At 29.6% G+C, this 15,336-nt stretch overlaps 1 protein-coding gene across 8 annotated transcripts in view; it reads right to left on the reverse strand.

Moving 5' to 3' along the window:
- The window catches only part of LOC142324637 (unconventional myosin-IXa-like), a 198,086-nt gene that overhangs the window by 43,684 nt on the left and 139,066 nt on the right, over positions 1–15,336 (reverse strand). For 7 of the 8 annotated variants that reach the window (XM_075365531.1, XM_075365494.1, XM_075365522.1 and 4 more), the window contains 5 exons: positions 13,299–13,502; positions 4,961–5,043; positions 3,549–3,638; positions 1,558–1,661; positions 1,195–1,317 (listed from right to left, as the gene is read on the reverse strand). In XM_075365531.1, coding sequence (XP_075221646.1) covers positions 1,195–1,317; positions 1,558–1,661; positions 3,549–3,638; positions 4,961–5,043; positions 13,299–13,502 — 604 coding nt within the window. The remainder of the gene's footprint in view (positions 1–1,194; positions 1,318–1,557; positions 1,662–3,548; positions 3,639–4,960; positions 5,044–13,298; positions 13,503–15,336) is intronic. The other variant, XM_075365515.1, reaches the window with a different exon arrangement.

Here is a 15,336-nt window from a genome sequence, read left to right on the forward strand (position 1 = left end):
GTAAGTGAAGTGTAGTCTTGTACAATCTCAGGTTGCCAAATACTGAGATATGTGGTTACTTGAAACCAACCATCAAAGAACATGATATAGTATTCAAATCCATATAAAAGTAACTGCCTTTAATAGAATTTGAACACTGGAACTCTTGACTTCGAAATCAGCTGATTTGCGAAGATATGTTCACCACCAGACCAACCTGGTTGGTTGGCTTTTTACCTTAAGAACTGTTAAGTAAACTTAATACATACTTAAAAACTTAGAAACACAATGACAGGGAAAATAGTTTATCTGCCAAAAAATAGCACCTATGGAATCAATCAAATTTTTAATATTACAATCATAGCTGCTGAGTTCCAAAATTACTTTTCAGATTATATAAAATTTATAGAAAATTGTTAAAGTATTGTTAAGATAATAAAATCTTATTAATCTTATAAATAAACATGAATAATTGTACATTTGTTATTTATATAACATAAAAAACAAAACTGTAACAAATAATAAAAACAAAAAATCAACAAAATTTGAAAGAAACAACTGCTGGTAGTTATAAACAAAATAACTGTTAATGTAAATTGGATCCTGGGGAAAATAGTGGATTAGATTCCGTCATTGTCTTAGTGGTTCTACATAACTCTGCATGTCTCAGCAAGTACATTATGAAAAGTGAAGAGTATGAAATTAAGGGTAAAGGTCATTTTTAAAAGGAACTCCTTTTAAAGAGTTCCTGTTGACTACTAAAGTTAAATGAATTAGGTTGCAGTTTCATAGCAATGTAGGCAACCTGAACTTGTGGTATACTATAGAACCTATGCCATTAAAAAGATACATTTGTGTAGCATTAAATGGGCAAATTCACTAGTTGCTACAGACTGATGCCCACTAGATTCCTCTAGATCATTACTGTTAATCAGTCTGTCTTGATCAGTCAGTACTCAAAATTCATTTTCAAAGATCTGCAAGTGATATTTTACACTAAAATTTATTTAAGATATTGCTTTTTTATATTTTATGTAGTGAATGTTTAAAATAATGAAACTAAAAAACGCATCACCAATTGCTACATTACATATTGCTGTTGTGATATTTCCTATCAAAGAGAAAGATAACTGAAGTAATCAGGTGCAGTAACCGAGGTGATTATTCACCTACCAACATGTTAAATACCAACAACCAATAATTACTGAAACTGACCCATTAGTGCTTGAATTTGTTTCTTGGCACGATATAATGTATCTCTAACAGGGGCACTGCTCTGTGAATCGCTACTTCTCTGAGATGCTAATGAATCACAACTTCCTTTTCTTTCCACTTTATCTAAAAATAAAAAAAGAATAGACAAAAACAACATAATGTAAACTGTACGTCCAAAAAAATGTTTTAAGAAAAACATAATAAAAAAAATAAACTTTAAGATAGAAGGAAAAGAATACCAGTTTCAAGATTAACAGCAGATAATGAAAAGGAAAAAAATATAGAAATTACAGAATCAAGACTTTACTAATATATTGAGATGATTAAAATGTTAATTAAAAGAATAATATAAATTCAACTTACTAGAAATTGTTGTCTCATCTGGATAAGTTCTAGAAACAGATCTTCTTAGAGCTAGCATTTTACTTGCTTCAGTTCCAAGAATCTCTTTATTTGGATCTCCCACTCTGGATTAAACACACAATTAACAAACAGTGAAATCCTTGTTATCAGAGCTTGCAACACAAATATCTTGTAACTGTATAATTGTAGCTAAAGCCAGTTTTTCATTTATAAACGTGTGGAGATACAATAGAAAAAAAAATTAATATTCAACTTTCAATAATTGTATAAACCTTATTCAGAGAAGTGACTTCATATGTATCAGAAGATAACCAAGGTATCTATCTAATAAATTTGACAATAAACTTATATCTCAAGAGTGTACAAATATTCACCCTATACAACAAAAAAAGCAACTTTTCCAGATATTATATTTTCCATTATACACACAGACACACACCCATGTCAACAATTATACACAAAACATAATAAAAAAAAATCCTGCACATGTTAATGGCTATGCAATTATTATTATAACTATATGTTATAAAAATAACTTAAAAAAACTAAAAACATACCTAGCGGCAAAAGATACATAACTCAATATACAAGAACAAAAATAAAATCTATATTTAATTGTTGTCAATGTATTACTTAAATCGTGTTGGTATTTGGGTGATACTTAATTTAAACACTGACAGACAGACTGTGACTGATTAACTACCAGCTAAACTTTTTCTGTTTTAGATAGTTTAAAAATAGCAACTATTCTATCTGTTTATATTCAAGAAGAATAACTATCATATAATCACTTTTTGTGGGCAAAAGGGATGGTGTTCATTGAAACTCATTGCGAACTTGTGAAGCGGTTTATAATCTTTTGTAATAAGTATGCAGATGTGACAAAGAATTTTGTGAAAACTGAATTATGTGTTAGACAAAAGAGTGGGCGTGCTCTCACAACAAAAGATCTTGTCTTGGTAATTAAGCAACAGTTTCAGGGTAATTTCTGTGTAACACTAGGATTTGAAGTAGAATTCAATCCTTCACATGACACAATCTGGAACATTTTTCATTACCATTTAAGGAACCAGAAAATATGCAGCAGGTATCCCCTTGGAACTGGGATGTTAATGAATTGGAATATATGAATAAACACAAGTGAAATAAAATTCTAATGTTACAATAAAAAAAACAATTTTGTTTTCACTTAACTAAAAATGTTGTTTAATAGACTTACTTATTTTTAATTATTTAAATGCAGTTCATGTTTTGATGAATGTATTATGCAAATTTAAGAAAAATTGAATTTAACAAAAAATCAAAGAAAGAATTTTGCTAACAGAGAAGGTATAATTAAAATTACAATAGGGATATACAAACTGAACACTATTTTAAGGTCACTATATTAAGATCTATTATTAGATCATTATCACTATTTTAAGATACATGCACACTAGATATTTATAGATTATGTATATACTATTCAAATTAATTGCATAAACTATTCTAAGACAGCTATCAGCTGCCCTTCATCCATCTCTTTTCTCACTATGTCCTTTAGCTGAAGTTAACTCTTTCCTCTCATCATGTCTAACAGTTCTTTTTCCTTTTATCTTCCATTCTATGAATCTTCTTTAAAAGCAGTCCCTTCTTCTCAATATATGCCTAACTCATGACATATTCGTTTTTGTAATTTCTTTTGATAGATATGTCCAAACAAGCATTGCAAAAGGGAAAAATGTTTAATCTTTATCTAACCTGTCATCTACATAAGATAATTAAAAAAAATTATCAATTATAAAGAAAATACATTTAAAAGTACATTTCTATTTCCAGCATTTAAATATACGGAAAAACATATAACTAAAAAGTAATGCATTTCTATAAACAGTAACAAGACTATGCGATAATGCAATGCACTTACAAGTATGCAAGAGGTAGTAGTTAGCTATATTAGTGTGGCTGTTATTCAGAGGGCTAATACTGAAATAAGTTTTTTTTTTTTTTACCTAATTTCTTTTGTTTCTTCTTTACACTGCTGTTGAGCTGTTGATCTTCTACTGATTACATCATTATTATCTATCTCTGAAGACTCCGTTCTGAAAAATATTAAATAAAGAGAACTTAAATTTAAAAAAACCCACAAATTCAGAAAACTTTCTCTTAAAAAGTAAATACAAATAGATTTCAAATTCTTCTTTATTCAATCCAGATCCTTTCTAATAAATTAATATGTTATAATGCAGTTCATTTTAATCTACTAATTTGTGTTGAAATCATAATACTAATTTTTAAAACTGATTATCTAAAGAAATATTTACTCTAAATTTATGAAACATTAAATGTTTCCTTAAGTTATTAAAGGTTAAAACAAAATATTTCTATAAAAAAAATTTGACAAAAAATTTCCAACACAAAACAACAGAAAATTTAATTGTCAAAAAAATAAATTATTTTTTAAATAAATTCATCTTTCTATTAGAAATATGAATTTTTGTATCTTTTAGAATATATAATTGTCATTGTTTGGTGCTCATAAGAAGTACAAATTGTATAGACTGATATCTAGAAAATTAAATATGATAACACATCTTTGTGTTTATATTCATGAAAGTGCAATCTTTATTAAGAATAGTCAATCTTAAAAGAAAATAACAATATCCATCACTGTCAAACCAGACAATAGACTTTTTTCTTTTAACTTCTGGTACCACTGTTAGGTATTGCTTCAGAGGATGAGATGAGATGATTTTTTTCTGTTAACCTCCAAGTCCTCTGGATGAAAGGCCGAGATGCTACCACTCGCGCCACAGAGGCCGGCAGACAACAGAGTTGTTTTTGTGTAACTCAACACAATACTTTGGTTTGCAAGAAAGGCCTTATTATGCTTCCACTTTCATTTTTAATGAATTACTGAACCACTAAAAAAACATTTTCCACCAATTTATCTATAATACATTAAAAAATGGTTTTTTATAAAAACAATATTACTCTGTTGAAATATTCTGCATGTTGTTCAATTTGTATATAGATATGTGCTCAAATAATTTTATAATTTTTCTTTCTGATTTGTTAATTATTTTGTAGTTAGTTTTTATGTGTTTAGAGTTCAAATAATTAATATAGACTTAAATCATATTTATTCTTTATCATTTTTAATTGGGCCCATTCTTGATGTCTATATAATGAATTATTATACTGAATAAAAGATTTGTTTTATATAATTATGTCTCTTAAAGGAATGGGTAGGTGTGCTATTCAAAAAGTAATAAAGGGAACTGCACTGGTACCTGACTGGAATAACCAAGAAATGTAAGAGTTAGTTGATTAAAAACTAGGGAGAATTTGTATAATGAATAAATTAAATACATTTCATGACAATTAAACAAAATAATTAGAAATTAACAATTTTTCAATATACCTGTGAATCAAATTGTGAGGTTCTGTTACTGATAGAGTTGCAGATTCAACTAGAGGTACTTCTTTAATTTTATTTTGTTGCATCTGAAACAAATGTTTGGATGTATTTTAATTCCTATGAAACTAAGAGCCAAAGGAAAATGTGTCAAAGTCTATAAAGATGTTACATACATACAAGAAAAATAATTAAATAGTAATAGAAATTATTTACCTTATTACAGTAAACATAAGTTTACTTATTCCATTCCTCATGTAAAACATGATCTTTGTTACTGTATGAAGTGTAAACCATTTTTGTTTTTATAACAATATTAACATTTTTGTATTTAACTTTAATATATGCATTTTACATTTTTTAAGCTATTTTCCCACATAATCATTTCCTAAAGTCAAGCATTTGTCAGATCGTGGCACTAGAGATATGCTGTTATCAAAGAAGTCTAATGCCAATTATTAAGCCACACATGAACAGCTTTCTTTTTTCTGTTTAGCCTCTGGGAATTACCATTCATGTATGAGTGTAAGTGAAGAGTAGTCTTGTAAAGTCTCAGGTCGACCATTTCTGAGATTGTGGTTAATTGAAACCCAACCACCAAAGAACACCGGTATCTGCAATCTAGTGTTCAAATCTGTAAAAAAGTAACTGCTTCTACTAGGATTTGAACATTGGAACTCTCGACTTCGAATAGGGCTGATTTGGGAAGATGCGTTCACCACTAGACCAACCCGGTGGGTCTCTCTTGAACAACAGTCTTCGTGTCATCATCACCTTTATGTAACAGAACATGCAGGAAAATCTACCATTAACTTTGTGTAATGTGAAATAGCGGTTCTCTTTAACATGTCTGTCAATCTTTCAACAGTTCACTAATGAGAGCAGGGCATCCTGAGTGTTGCTCAGCATGAACAATGTCCCTGCCGTAAATAAATGACACCATTTCCTTATGTTTCCTTCATTCATTACACTATCATTTACTACGGCAGTAACTTAATTATGAATTTCCTCAGGATGACCACCTTACGCATTCAAAAATGCATGAAAAATGTACTGTAACATGAAAAATCACTTCATGTTACAGTACAGCTATGAAATTTTGTACAGTGCTAGCAGAACAACAACTGAGAACAGCTGACCTTGATGCATTGTTACTGAAGCTGTGTGCATGAAATGTGCGAATGATCTTACTTTCCGGACGACCTATGTTTGTACAATTATTTCAAATTAGTAAGTAAATCGAATAGTTAAAAAAGAGAACTCACAAGATTAAAGTTGTAAAAAATTTCAATCAAAAATATTGTCATCAAAGTGAAAAATATTATAGGAATTTAATAATTAACAATTTAAAAATTATTTACAACAAGCAATAAATGCTGAATATATTCTCCAAAATTGTAGACGGTTTATAAATGTTTTTATTAATTGATTTTTTAAAAATTTTTTGCTCCTTTTTTAAAATATCTCTTTAAAGAGCATCTGTTGTGTTTTTGTAATGAGTTTTTTTAATAAATAACATGAAAAGCTAATTTCCAGAAATTTTCACTTGTTAAAATTGATACAAAGATTACAAATTTAAACAAAACATTTTTCAACATCTGAGTAACATCCTCGGATATTGAGAATTTCATTCTAAGCTATGAAAAACCACTCTTCAATAAACGTGTTACAAGCCAATTAATAGTCTGAATTTCAAACAGAACATAAAGATAGCTAAGAAAGGAAAAACGTATTGCACAGACCCATTCTCCTTTCTAGAAATATCCAGATGAAGAGAGCCAGCCATCTTGATCAAACGCTTCCACACAAAAAAATGCAACCAAAGAGAAATCACAAAGATAGTATAAAATACCTGTAAACCTAAATACTTTCAACTACACAGTGTGAATAAATTGAACCTATATCAGTTATAGGCACACAGAACTGCAGCATCCCCTATTTCCACTTAATATTTTTGATAACATTTAATATAAGAGTCCTTTATTCTTTAATTCTTTCTTTATACTTGTACAATATGTAATCCTTAAGCTTAATGTCAGTAGCCATCCTCCAGTTTATGAAAAAGATATAAAAATCTTTGTATGGAACTGTTCACTTTACAGTTCCAGTGTCATGGTGTTTGGGGTAGAAGGCTGCAAAGGGAGAGAGAGCACTGTTGTTCCCACAGTGCCGACTCTGGCATGCTGGTGGAAGGTAGTTTTTTACTCTGCGTGTATACGGAATGTTCCTTGTTCGTTCCCTTTTCTATTTTAGTCAGTGGAAGGAATATGAAAGTGGTTTAGATGTTTACTCCGTAGTGATCAGAAGATGGCAGAAAGCAAGGGCTCTTTGATTGCCAAAGCACAATATGCTCAAAAACCATGTACCATATTCTTGACTGTGATAAAGTGTAGAATTAGATTATTATCCTGCTTCCAGCTTTTCTATTTGATTCATTTTTTTTCAGTTCTTTTATTTTACAGAAAACTTAAACCATGGATTTGAAAAGACCCAGAAAAGAATTTTCTGAAGCAGCACACCCACTAATTTTAGCTACAAGCATATATATAGACCACATATAGACCACTGTCTATAATTGGAATTCTATATCATATATCAATTTTTAAAATTTATTGTTACTTAAGAAATGAAATGAAGGTAGTTTACTGTGAAAAAAAAAAAAATTATTAAGACAACAATAAAACAAGAAAAATGGCCTGCGCTACAAGTTACACCTTAAAATGACACAACAATTGATGCTTAAGAATAACAGATCCTATTTTTACTTTAGGGAACAGATATTTTTACTTTAGGGAACAGATATTTTTTTTTACTTTAGGGAAAATGAGGAGTAATGTAGATTGCATTGAATGTAGTTTTTTATAAACACTGAGCTAAATACAATGTTTGATGTTATTAAACCCACTGAAATGTTGTCATTCTGTCTTAAAAGAGACACTATTCTGCTCACTGACAGGGAGAGACTAACTGCTAAGTTAACATTTTTAGTTTTAATGAAAGCAGTTCTGATTGATGCTATTATACCTCAAACTCTTTATGTGAATTGTAGTCATATAAAAGGCTGGAACAGATTACATAAAGCAAAAAATTAATGTATCCCATTCTGTCATGAAATAATTAATTGTATATAATGTGATCATACATTTGGGGTACAAGGTATTGGATGAATCTCTTACAGCCTCTCCAACACAAATATAAACCTCACAATCACGAGTTGTAACTAAAGACTGCTATATGGTGTACCCTATTATCACAAAGGAGACTCTGATGACTTAAGTGATCGTTGGTATATGCATTCCCCCTTTACAAAGTGTCAATGACCTCTTAGGAGAGCAGAAGAGCGAGTAGAGGTCTAGGGCACACTCTTGTCTTTGGGGTGAGAAATCACCCCAAAAGGCAGATGAACCATAGGGTCAATAACATAAAGAAGGCAACAGAAAACCACTCCATTAAAGATCCAGACTGGATAACTCAAGAATAAACAATGAAATAAGAAGAGAATCACAAAAGCTCAAGAAATAATGGATAAATAAGCTAGGGGAAGAGGTAGAATCATTGGAAAAACAAGGAAAAGCTGATAAAATGTCTAATAAAGTACAGATAAACAAAATACATAAGAAGGGAATAATGAATAAGCAAGAAGAAATACTATCAAACATAAAAAATTATTATTTGTAGGAGAATTGTATTATCATATAACCATGAAAATCTCCACATCAGTGACAAAGAAAAATGTGATGAAGAAATAAAGGGCCCAATCATTTTAAAAGCAGAAGTAAAAGTTTATTAAACAAATTAAGATGTAAGAAAGTTACAGGTTGTGATGAGTTACCAGCATAGGTGTTAAAAGGCCTTAGGGGAAGGTGCAAGTTAGATTACCAAGACTTTTTTTGATTTTTTAGAAATAAAACCTAAAAAAAACTGGTCAATAGTCAGAAGATTTCCTTACAATACTTATGATATCTATACCACCAAAGCAGAACAATGCCAAATATTGTTTATAGGACTGTAAGTCTAATGCCCCATGTTGCAAAAGCATTAACAAGAATAACAATGAACAGGATAGAGGGAAAGATAGAAACAATGTTGGATGCTAAACAATTTGGCTTTAGAAAAGGAAAGGGATTTAGGGATGTAATAGGTTGTTTGGTAGTTCTGATTGAGAAAATGATAAATTTAAACACAACTTTGTACATATGTTTCATTAATTGGAAAAAAGCCTTCAATAGGGTTAAATGGGATAAACTAAAGAAAATTTTGAGGGAAATGTGATTGGATTGGTGGTATAGAAAATTTATTAAGGAATTATATGTATGACAAAGGGTAGAGGTTTGAATAGAAGCAGTACATGTTGTATGTCACCAATCCTTTTTTAACTTTTATGGAGACCAACTAATTGAGGAAGCTTTGGAAGACTTATACGTTGGTGATTATGTGACAGTGAAAAGAGAAAAATTAAATACAATTAAGTATGCAGATGACAAAGTAGTAATGGCTACAACTGAAGAGAAACTGCAAAAAATGATGGATAGAGTAAGTAAGGTAGAAGAATAATATGGAATGAGAATAAATGTTGATAAATCCAAAGTAATGAGAATATCGAGGGAATATGGTGCAATAAAGATTACTATTAAGGAGAAACAATTGGAACAGGTTGGTGGTTTTAAAACCTTGGAAGGTCAATAAAGTTTGATGCAAGTAGCACTGTGGAAATTAGAAGAATTGCTAAAATGGTGTTCAGAAAGGTTAGAAATCTTCTTACAACAAAAAGTATACCTATTGATCTGAGAAAGAGATTTACAAGATGTTTTGTTTGGAGTATTATATAGTGCAGAAATATGGACAATAAAGAAAAGAGAAACTTGACATCCAAAACCACACTTATCAGTCACTGAAGTTTGACCATATTTAAATTTATCTGGAAAGTTTTGTAATGTGGCTATGGAGAAAAATTCTAGGTATCAACTGGCGAGCAAAAGTACATAATCACTAAGTCTTGACAAACATACATGAGAGTAGGAGCTTGATTAAGAAAATACAAAGCACAAAAGTTAATAAGATAGGCCACATCCTAGAGCTCATTCAAAAAGTAATAATTGAAGGAAAGATGGAAGGATGATTTGAAAGGGAGACAAGGATACTATAATTTAAAAGAAAAAGCTCAGGACAGACTAACATGGAGAATACTATTTCTTGATACCTAACAATAGACAGTTCCACTAAAGAAGATGGTCACCATTTAATAGGGTAACTGAATAAAAAAAAAATTTCATAATTCTTGTAAAAATATAAATAATTTACCATTTTTATAACCTTTTTTTTTTACACAGTGATGATGAAATCAATAACTTACATTTGGTAAGTAAATCAACAAATAGCTCATCACATTTCTGTTTCATTTAGGCCAGTATGTTTGTATATATTGTATTGTACTTAAATAAAGATACAAATAAATGTAGAGGCAAAACAGTTAGTAAGAGAGTCATGATACTTTCAGAATAGTAAATTGGTAACCATGAGATGGCTTTTGATCAGCTCTTAGAGTAAAAATTGTTTAGTTTATAACCTCAAAATCTCATTTTATGATGGTGAGCCCTTTTGAAGTTTGCGATTTAGTTAAACAGTGTGCAGTGATCTGTTTTTTGCTTCCCGAAGGTCAAAAACTGGTTAACATTTACTCTCGTTTGACCAAACAATATAGACAAAGTTGTATGAACTGCAACAATTTTTAGAAGTGGGTAGGAAAATTTTAATATGGTCAAACTTCAGTGAATAACCAACATGGCTTTGGATGTATAATTGAAGTTTAAACTCCAGTGCTTGAAACTTGCATAAACTTTCTTATCCATGAAGGTGGATGGACAGATTACAGCTGAAAAATTAGAAGTAAGTGTCTGTACAGTTCATAACATCTTTACCAACAAGCTGTACCATAAAACAAGCACAAAATAGGTTGACAGATCACCATGAGACTAGAATTGCAAGTGCACAAGCTGAAACAATGGTATGAGTAGAAAGATGATGCTTTTTTGCACAGTATTCTAACCTGTAATGAGGTATGGATTTACTATTATGAACTGGAATCAAACACACAAGTTCACCTGTCAAGAAAAAATAAGCAAAAAAATCATGATGACAATCTTTTGGATGCAAAAGGCTGGGTTTTTGTAATTTTCTAGAAATCAGAGAACAAGAAACAGCACATATTACTGTGACATTCTTATCAACAAAGTGAACCCAGCAGTGTTGAAAAAAGGTATTGGATCACAGTGCAAAAGAATCATTCTGCTTTACAATAACAGCCTCAAACAGCAATGGTAACTCAAGAAAGCATTGAGAAAACTGCATTAAGAAGTACTACCTCACACTGTCCCGACTTGGCTCCACTGGATTTCCACTTGTTTGGTCTACTTAAGGAGGCTCTACTGATAAATTTAATGGCAATGCTGATGTCAAAGAAAATTATGCTAAGTGGCTTTGACATAAAGAGAAACATTTCTTTAGTACAAGAATAATAAGTTGATCTGTAGGACAAAAATATTCACGTTGCTAAATATTATTTAAAAGTCAAAAATGTTATATTGATTAAATAAACCGTTTTACCCAGAGCAAAAAAAATTGTCTTTAATTATTGAATGACCCTCGTACTACTTCATGGCCTGGAGGATATGCATCACTGAGTCATCTGGCATAGAACAAATGAAAAAATAATAGAGCAACAGTACTTTCATGTAAGAAAAATTAGTGCTGATTGAAGAAATATCTAATATATAATATAAATATATTTCTCTCTACAAACTCATATAAAACTAGACACCTATCAAATGCTAGAAACAATACTCCAAGACACAGCAGAATAAAAAATAACAATAAAACAGAATAAAAAATAAGAAAACTGAAACTTTACTCAAAATGTTTATTAGTGCAGTGTACAATTATATATGTATATATATACAATATTAATTCCAAGAACTGATTTTAACAAGGATCCCCCACCTTCAGTTTTTATAAAATTCTATAAATTTATAAAATTCTACACATATTTTTCTATGATTTGTTAATCTGTTGAAACTCCTTGAAATTAATATGGTAAGTTTAAATTATCTATTTACTGTGTTTTGGTGGTTTATATTTCATTTAATATTATACTTTATTAGCACAGTGGTTAATGTGTGAATGAATTATTTGAATTTTCAAAAAAAAATTAAAATTTATATATTTTATAATAATTTAAAAAAAATGTAACCGACATCAAATCCATGTAATGTGATACACGTATGTATAAAATTATAAGATTCCCACTGTCACTACTGATGCTGTATATTATATTATAATGTGTACATCGGATCTGAAAGTTTTAAGATGAGATAGGTATCTCTACTTTTTATGATTTTATTAATGGTGCTACATATCTTGTGCAGAAACTCCCATTACCTGCCCTACAGAAGACCATATAACATCATCTAATGTGGCACATACAAACAGAATATCAGATTGTCCCCACCTACCCGTTGGATGGTGAAAAAACATTTTTGTCAATTTTCAGACTGATTTTTATATCTACAAAACTTTTTTTGACATCTGGTATCACTACAAAAAGCACCTGTGTCGATTGCAACAATTTTTATTTTAATCGGATTAATAGGAAAAAACTTTTGCACAAACAAATAAAAATAATATAAGGGTCAAATATATAACCTCCTTTTTGAAGTTTGTAAAAAAGTGATTTAGAAAGTCATAAGTCAATATTATAAATTATGAAGACATTCCATACTGCTTAATATTTTCTTGCCAGTTTTTCTTTCATTCAATACATATATTAGTGAGCAATTAGGGATAATTATTCCTAATTGAGAACCTAGCAAATTTAGCAAACACAATTATAATTTACACATATACACCTTACCTTAATTTTATCATGAAAATACATTTGCAGGATCCTGCATCCTCAGTCACTATTGAAATATTTCATTAAACTACATATTAAAAATTAAAATACTGCACATTTAAAAAAAAATACATATATTTATTATTAAGAAATGTGATGTGTTATAAATTATTAATAATATATATGATTACAATAATTATATATATATATATATATACACATATATATATATGTAAATTAAAAATACTGCAAAAATTAAAATGCTTAATATGTAATTTAAATATTTCACTCATGACGAAGGAGATGTGGGATCCCACAAAAGTACTTTCATAATAAAATTAAACTAAGATATGTCTTATCTCAATATTCTGTACTAGTTGGTTTATATTAATAGAATTTAATATATACTACTGCAAATAATTTTAAATATACTAATGTTAAGAATTTTTACAATACCTTAACGAGCATAATTTCTTGAAACTTTCTTCTGGCTAAGAGACCTCTAGCATGTGCTTGAACTATTACAATACTAGTTTTTAGTTTTTTATACCATGTGAATGCACGGAATGTCCTCCATGATCTTTGAATCTGTATAGCAGCAGCATGCCACTGCCTGTGTTGAGCCATCATTCTTTGTGCCAAAACCATACGCCAATAAGACTGAAAAAATTGTTATAATGTTGTACTTCTCATTGTAATGTCAATGTGAGTAACATTTTAAGTAATAAGTACTGTATGGCTGACAATATCAAACTGTATGAAATACAATGCAATAGCATACTTACAATGTATGATAATATATACTAATATTAGCAATATTATTAGTTTACTTACATTACAATAGCATACTGTATGAAATACAATATCCAGAACTGGCTATGACTGAACAATAATTAGTGCATGATACTAACATTTTTATGATAAATGAATGAAATTTTACTCTTCATAACAATTTACTCTTCAAACTAGTAATTTATAATTGTAAATAATAATTTAAATTATGGAAAAAACATACATACAGAAAATAGTTTTGTGAAATCGAGATGAAGATTTTATTTTAATTCTCTGAGCATTCTTAGTTCACCCAAATTACTTGAAGGCATGGATTTCAATCGGAACAAAATAAAAATGAGTGACTAAATTGAAATAAAATAGCTATGAATGAAAAAAAAGCCTTAACTATATGATTTATACATTTTACCTGTATTTTTACAATAATAAATTTGAAGTTGAAACGAACAGTCAGTGTCAAAAAATACAGATTATAATAGGGCAACAAAAGTACATACATATTAAAATCTAACGTGCAAAAGTTTTATGGAATTAGGAAAATATATGAGGATCATTACTTAAGTAAAAATCATTTTGTCATGAATTTGTTTATACAATGAAAATATGTCTTAAAAATGCTTTTCAATAAAATTTCTGTTAACTTCCAATCATTCTTGAGGTTGGAAGATGAGCTCGACATCCTCATTCATAAAACATGCTGTCTTGTCATTAAACCAGTCAATGACTGTATTGCAGTTGTCATTGATCTTCATTTGTTTTCCCTCTTAAACATTTCTATAATTTTAGAAAAATGTGAAATCATATGATAGACTCTAGACTGTATGGGGAGGATTCAATACCTTCAATTAAAAACACTTACAACTATTCTGTTTTGTTTTGGACAGCATGAGGATGTACATTATTGTGACACGTTCCCAACCTAGTTGCTTTCCAACGTTGTAAAAATCAATTATAATGATCTTCAAGGGACCGGGTGAATTCGATTGCTACAGCTGATAGTCGTTAAAAATATATTGGCCAATACGTGTATGTACTGCATAGTTTCCAGTACTGTACTGAACACACTGATAAACATAATTTTTGTTTCCTAACATGTGATACGTAATTTTAATTTGTTTTTTGATGCTGAAAATAAATATGAACTCAGAATCTTTCTATCACCCACCATTTTTGAAAAATTTTTAAATTTTAATTAAAGGATTTTTTCCATTTTTCAACGTATAGTTAGCATTTTAAGCTCCTATATTGTATTTTGTTAGCTCATTTTTTATTGTTTAACTTTATTAACATAATTTGTAAGCTATAAATAAACAATACTAGACAAAGAATTAAATCATATCATAGTCACATATGACATCATATCTAATACTGAACAGTGAGCCTTTATGGACAAGATTAATCATGTCTGTGCAGGCCAAAACATGTAGCTGAAAACACAGCTGTGTTGTTTGTATTAAGCACTGGATTTAGGAAAGCATTAACTTTGTTCAGTCTTATTGCTGTCTTAAGTTTGTTAACAGTGCAGTGCCATAATGTCTCAAAATTGTGTAAATGATGCGGATGCCTTTTGTTATGTATGTGGTGAGTTTACTGTAAAATCAAATAGAAAAAATATTACACCTTTAATTAAAAAAGCATATCATTTGTACATTAAGTGTAAAATTGGTGATCAGGATAAGATATGGGCTCCTCATATAGTATG

Source organism: Lycorma delicatula, chromosome 1 (genome assembly GCF_047948215.1).
Source record: "Lycorma delicatula isolate Av1 chromosome 1, ASM4794821v1, whole genome shotgun sequence".
NCBI lineage: Eukaryota > Metazoa > Arthropoda > Insecta > Hemiptera > Fulgoridae > Lycorma > Lycorma delicatula.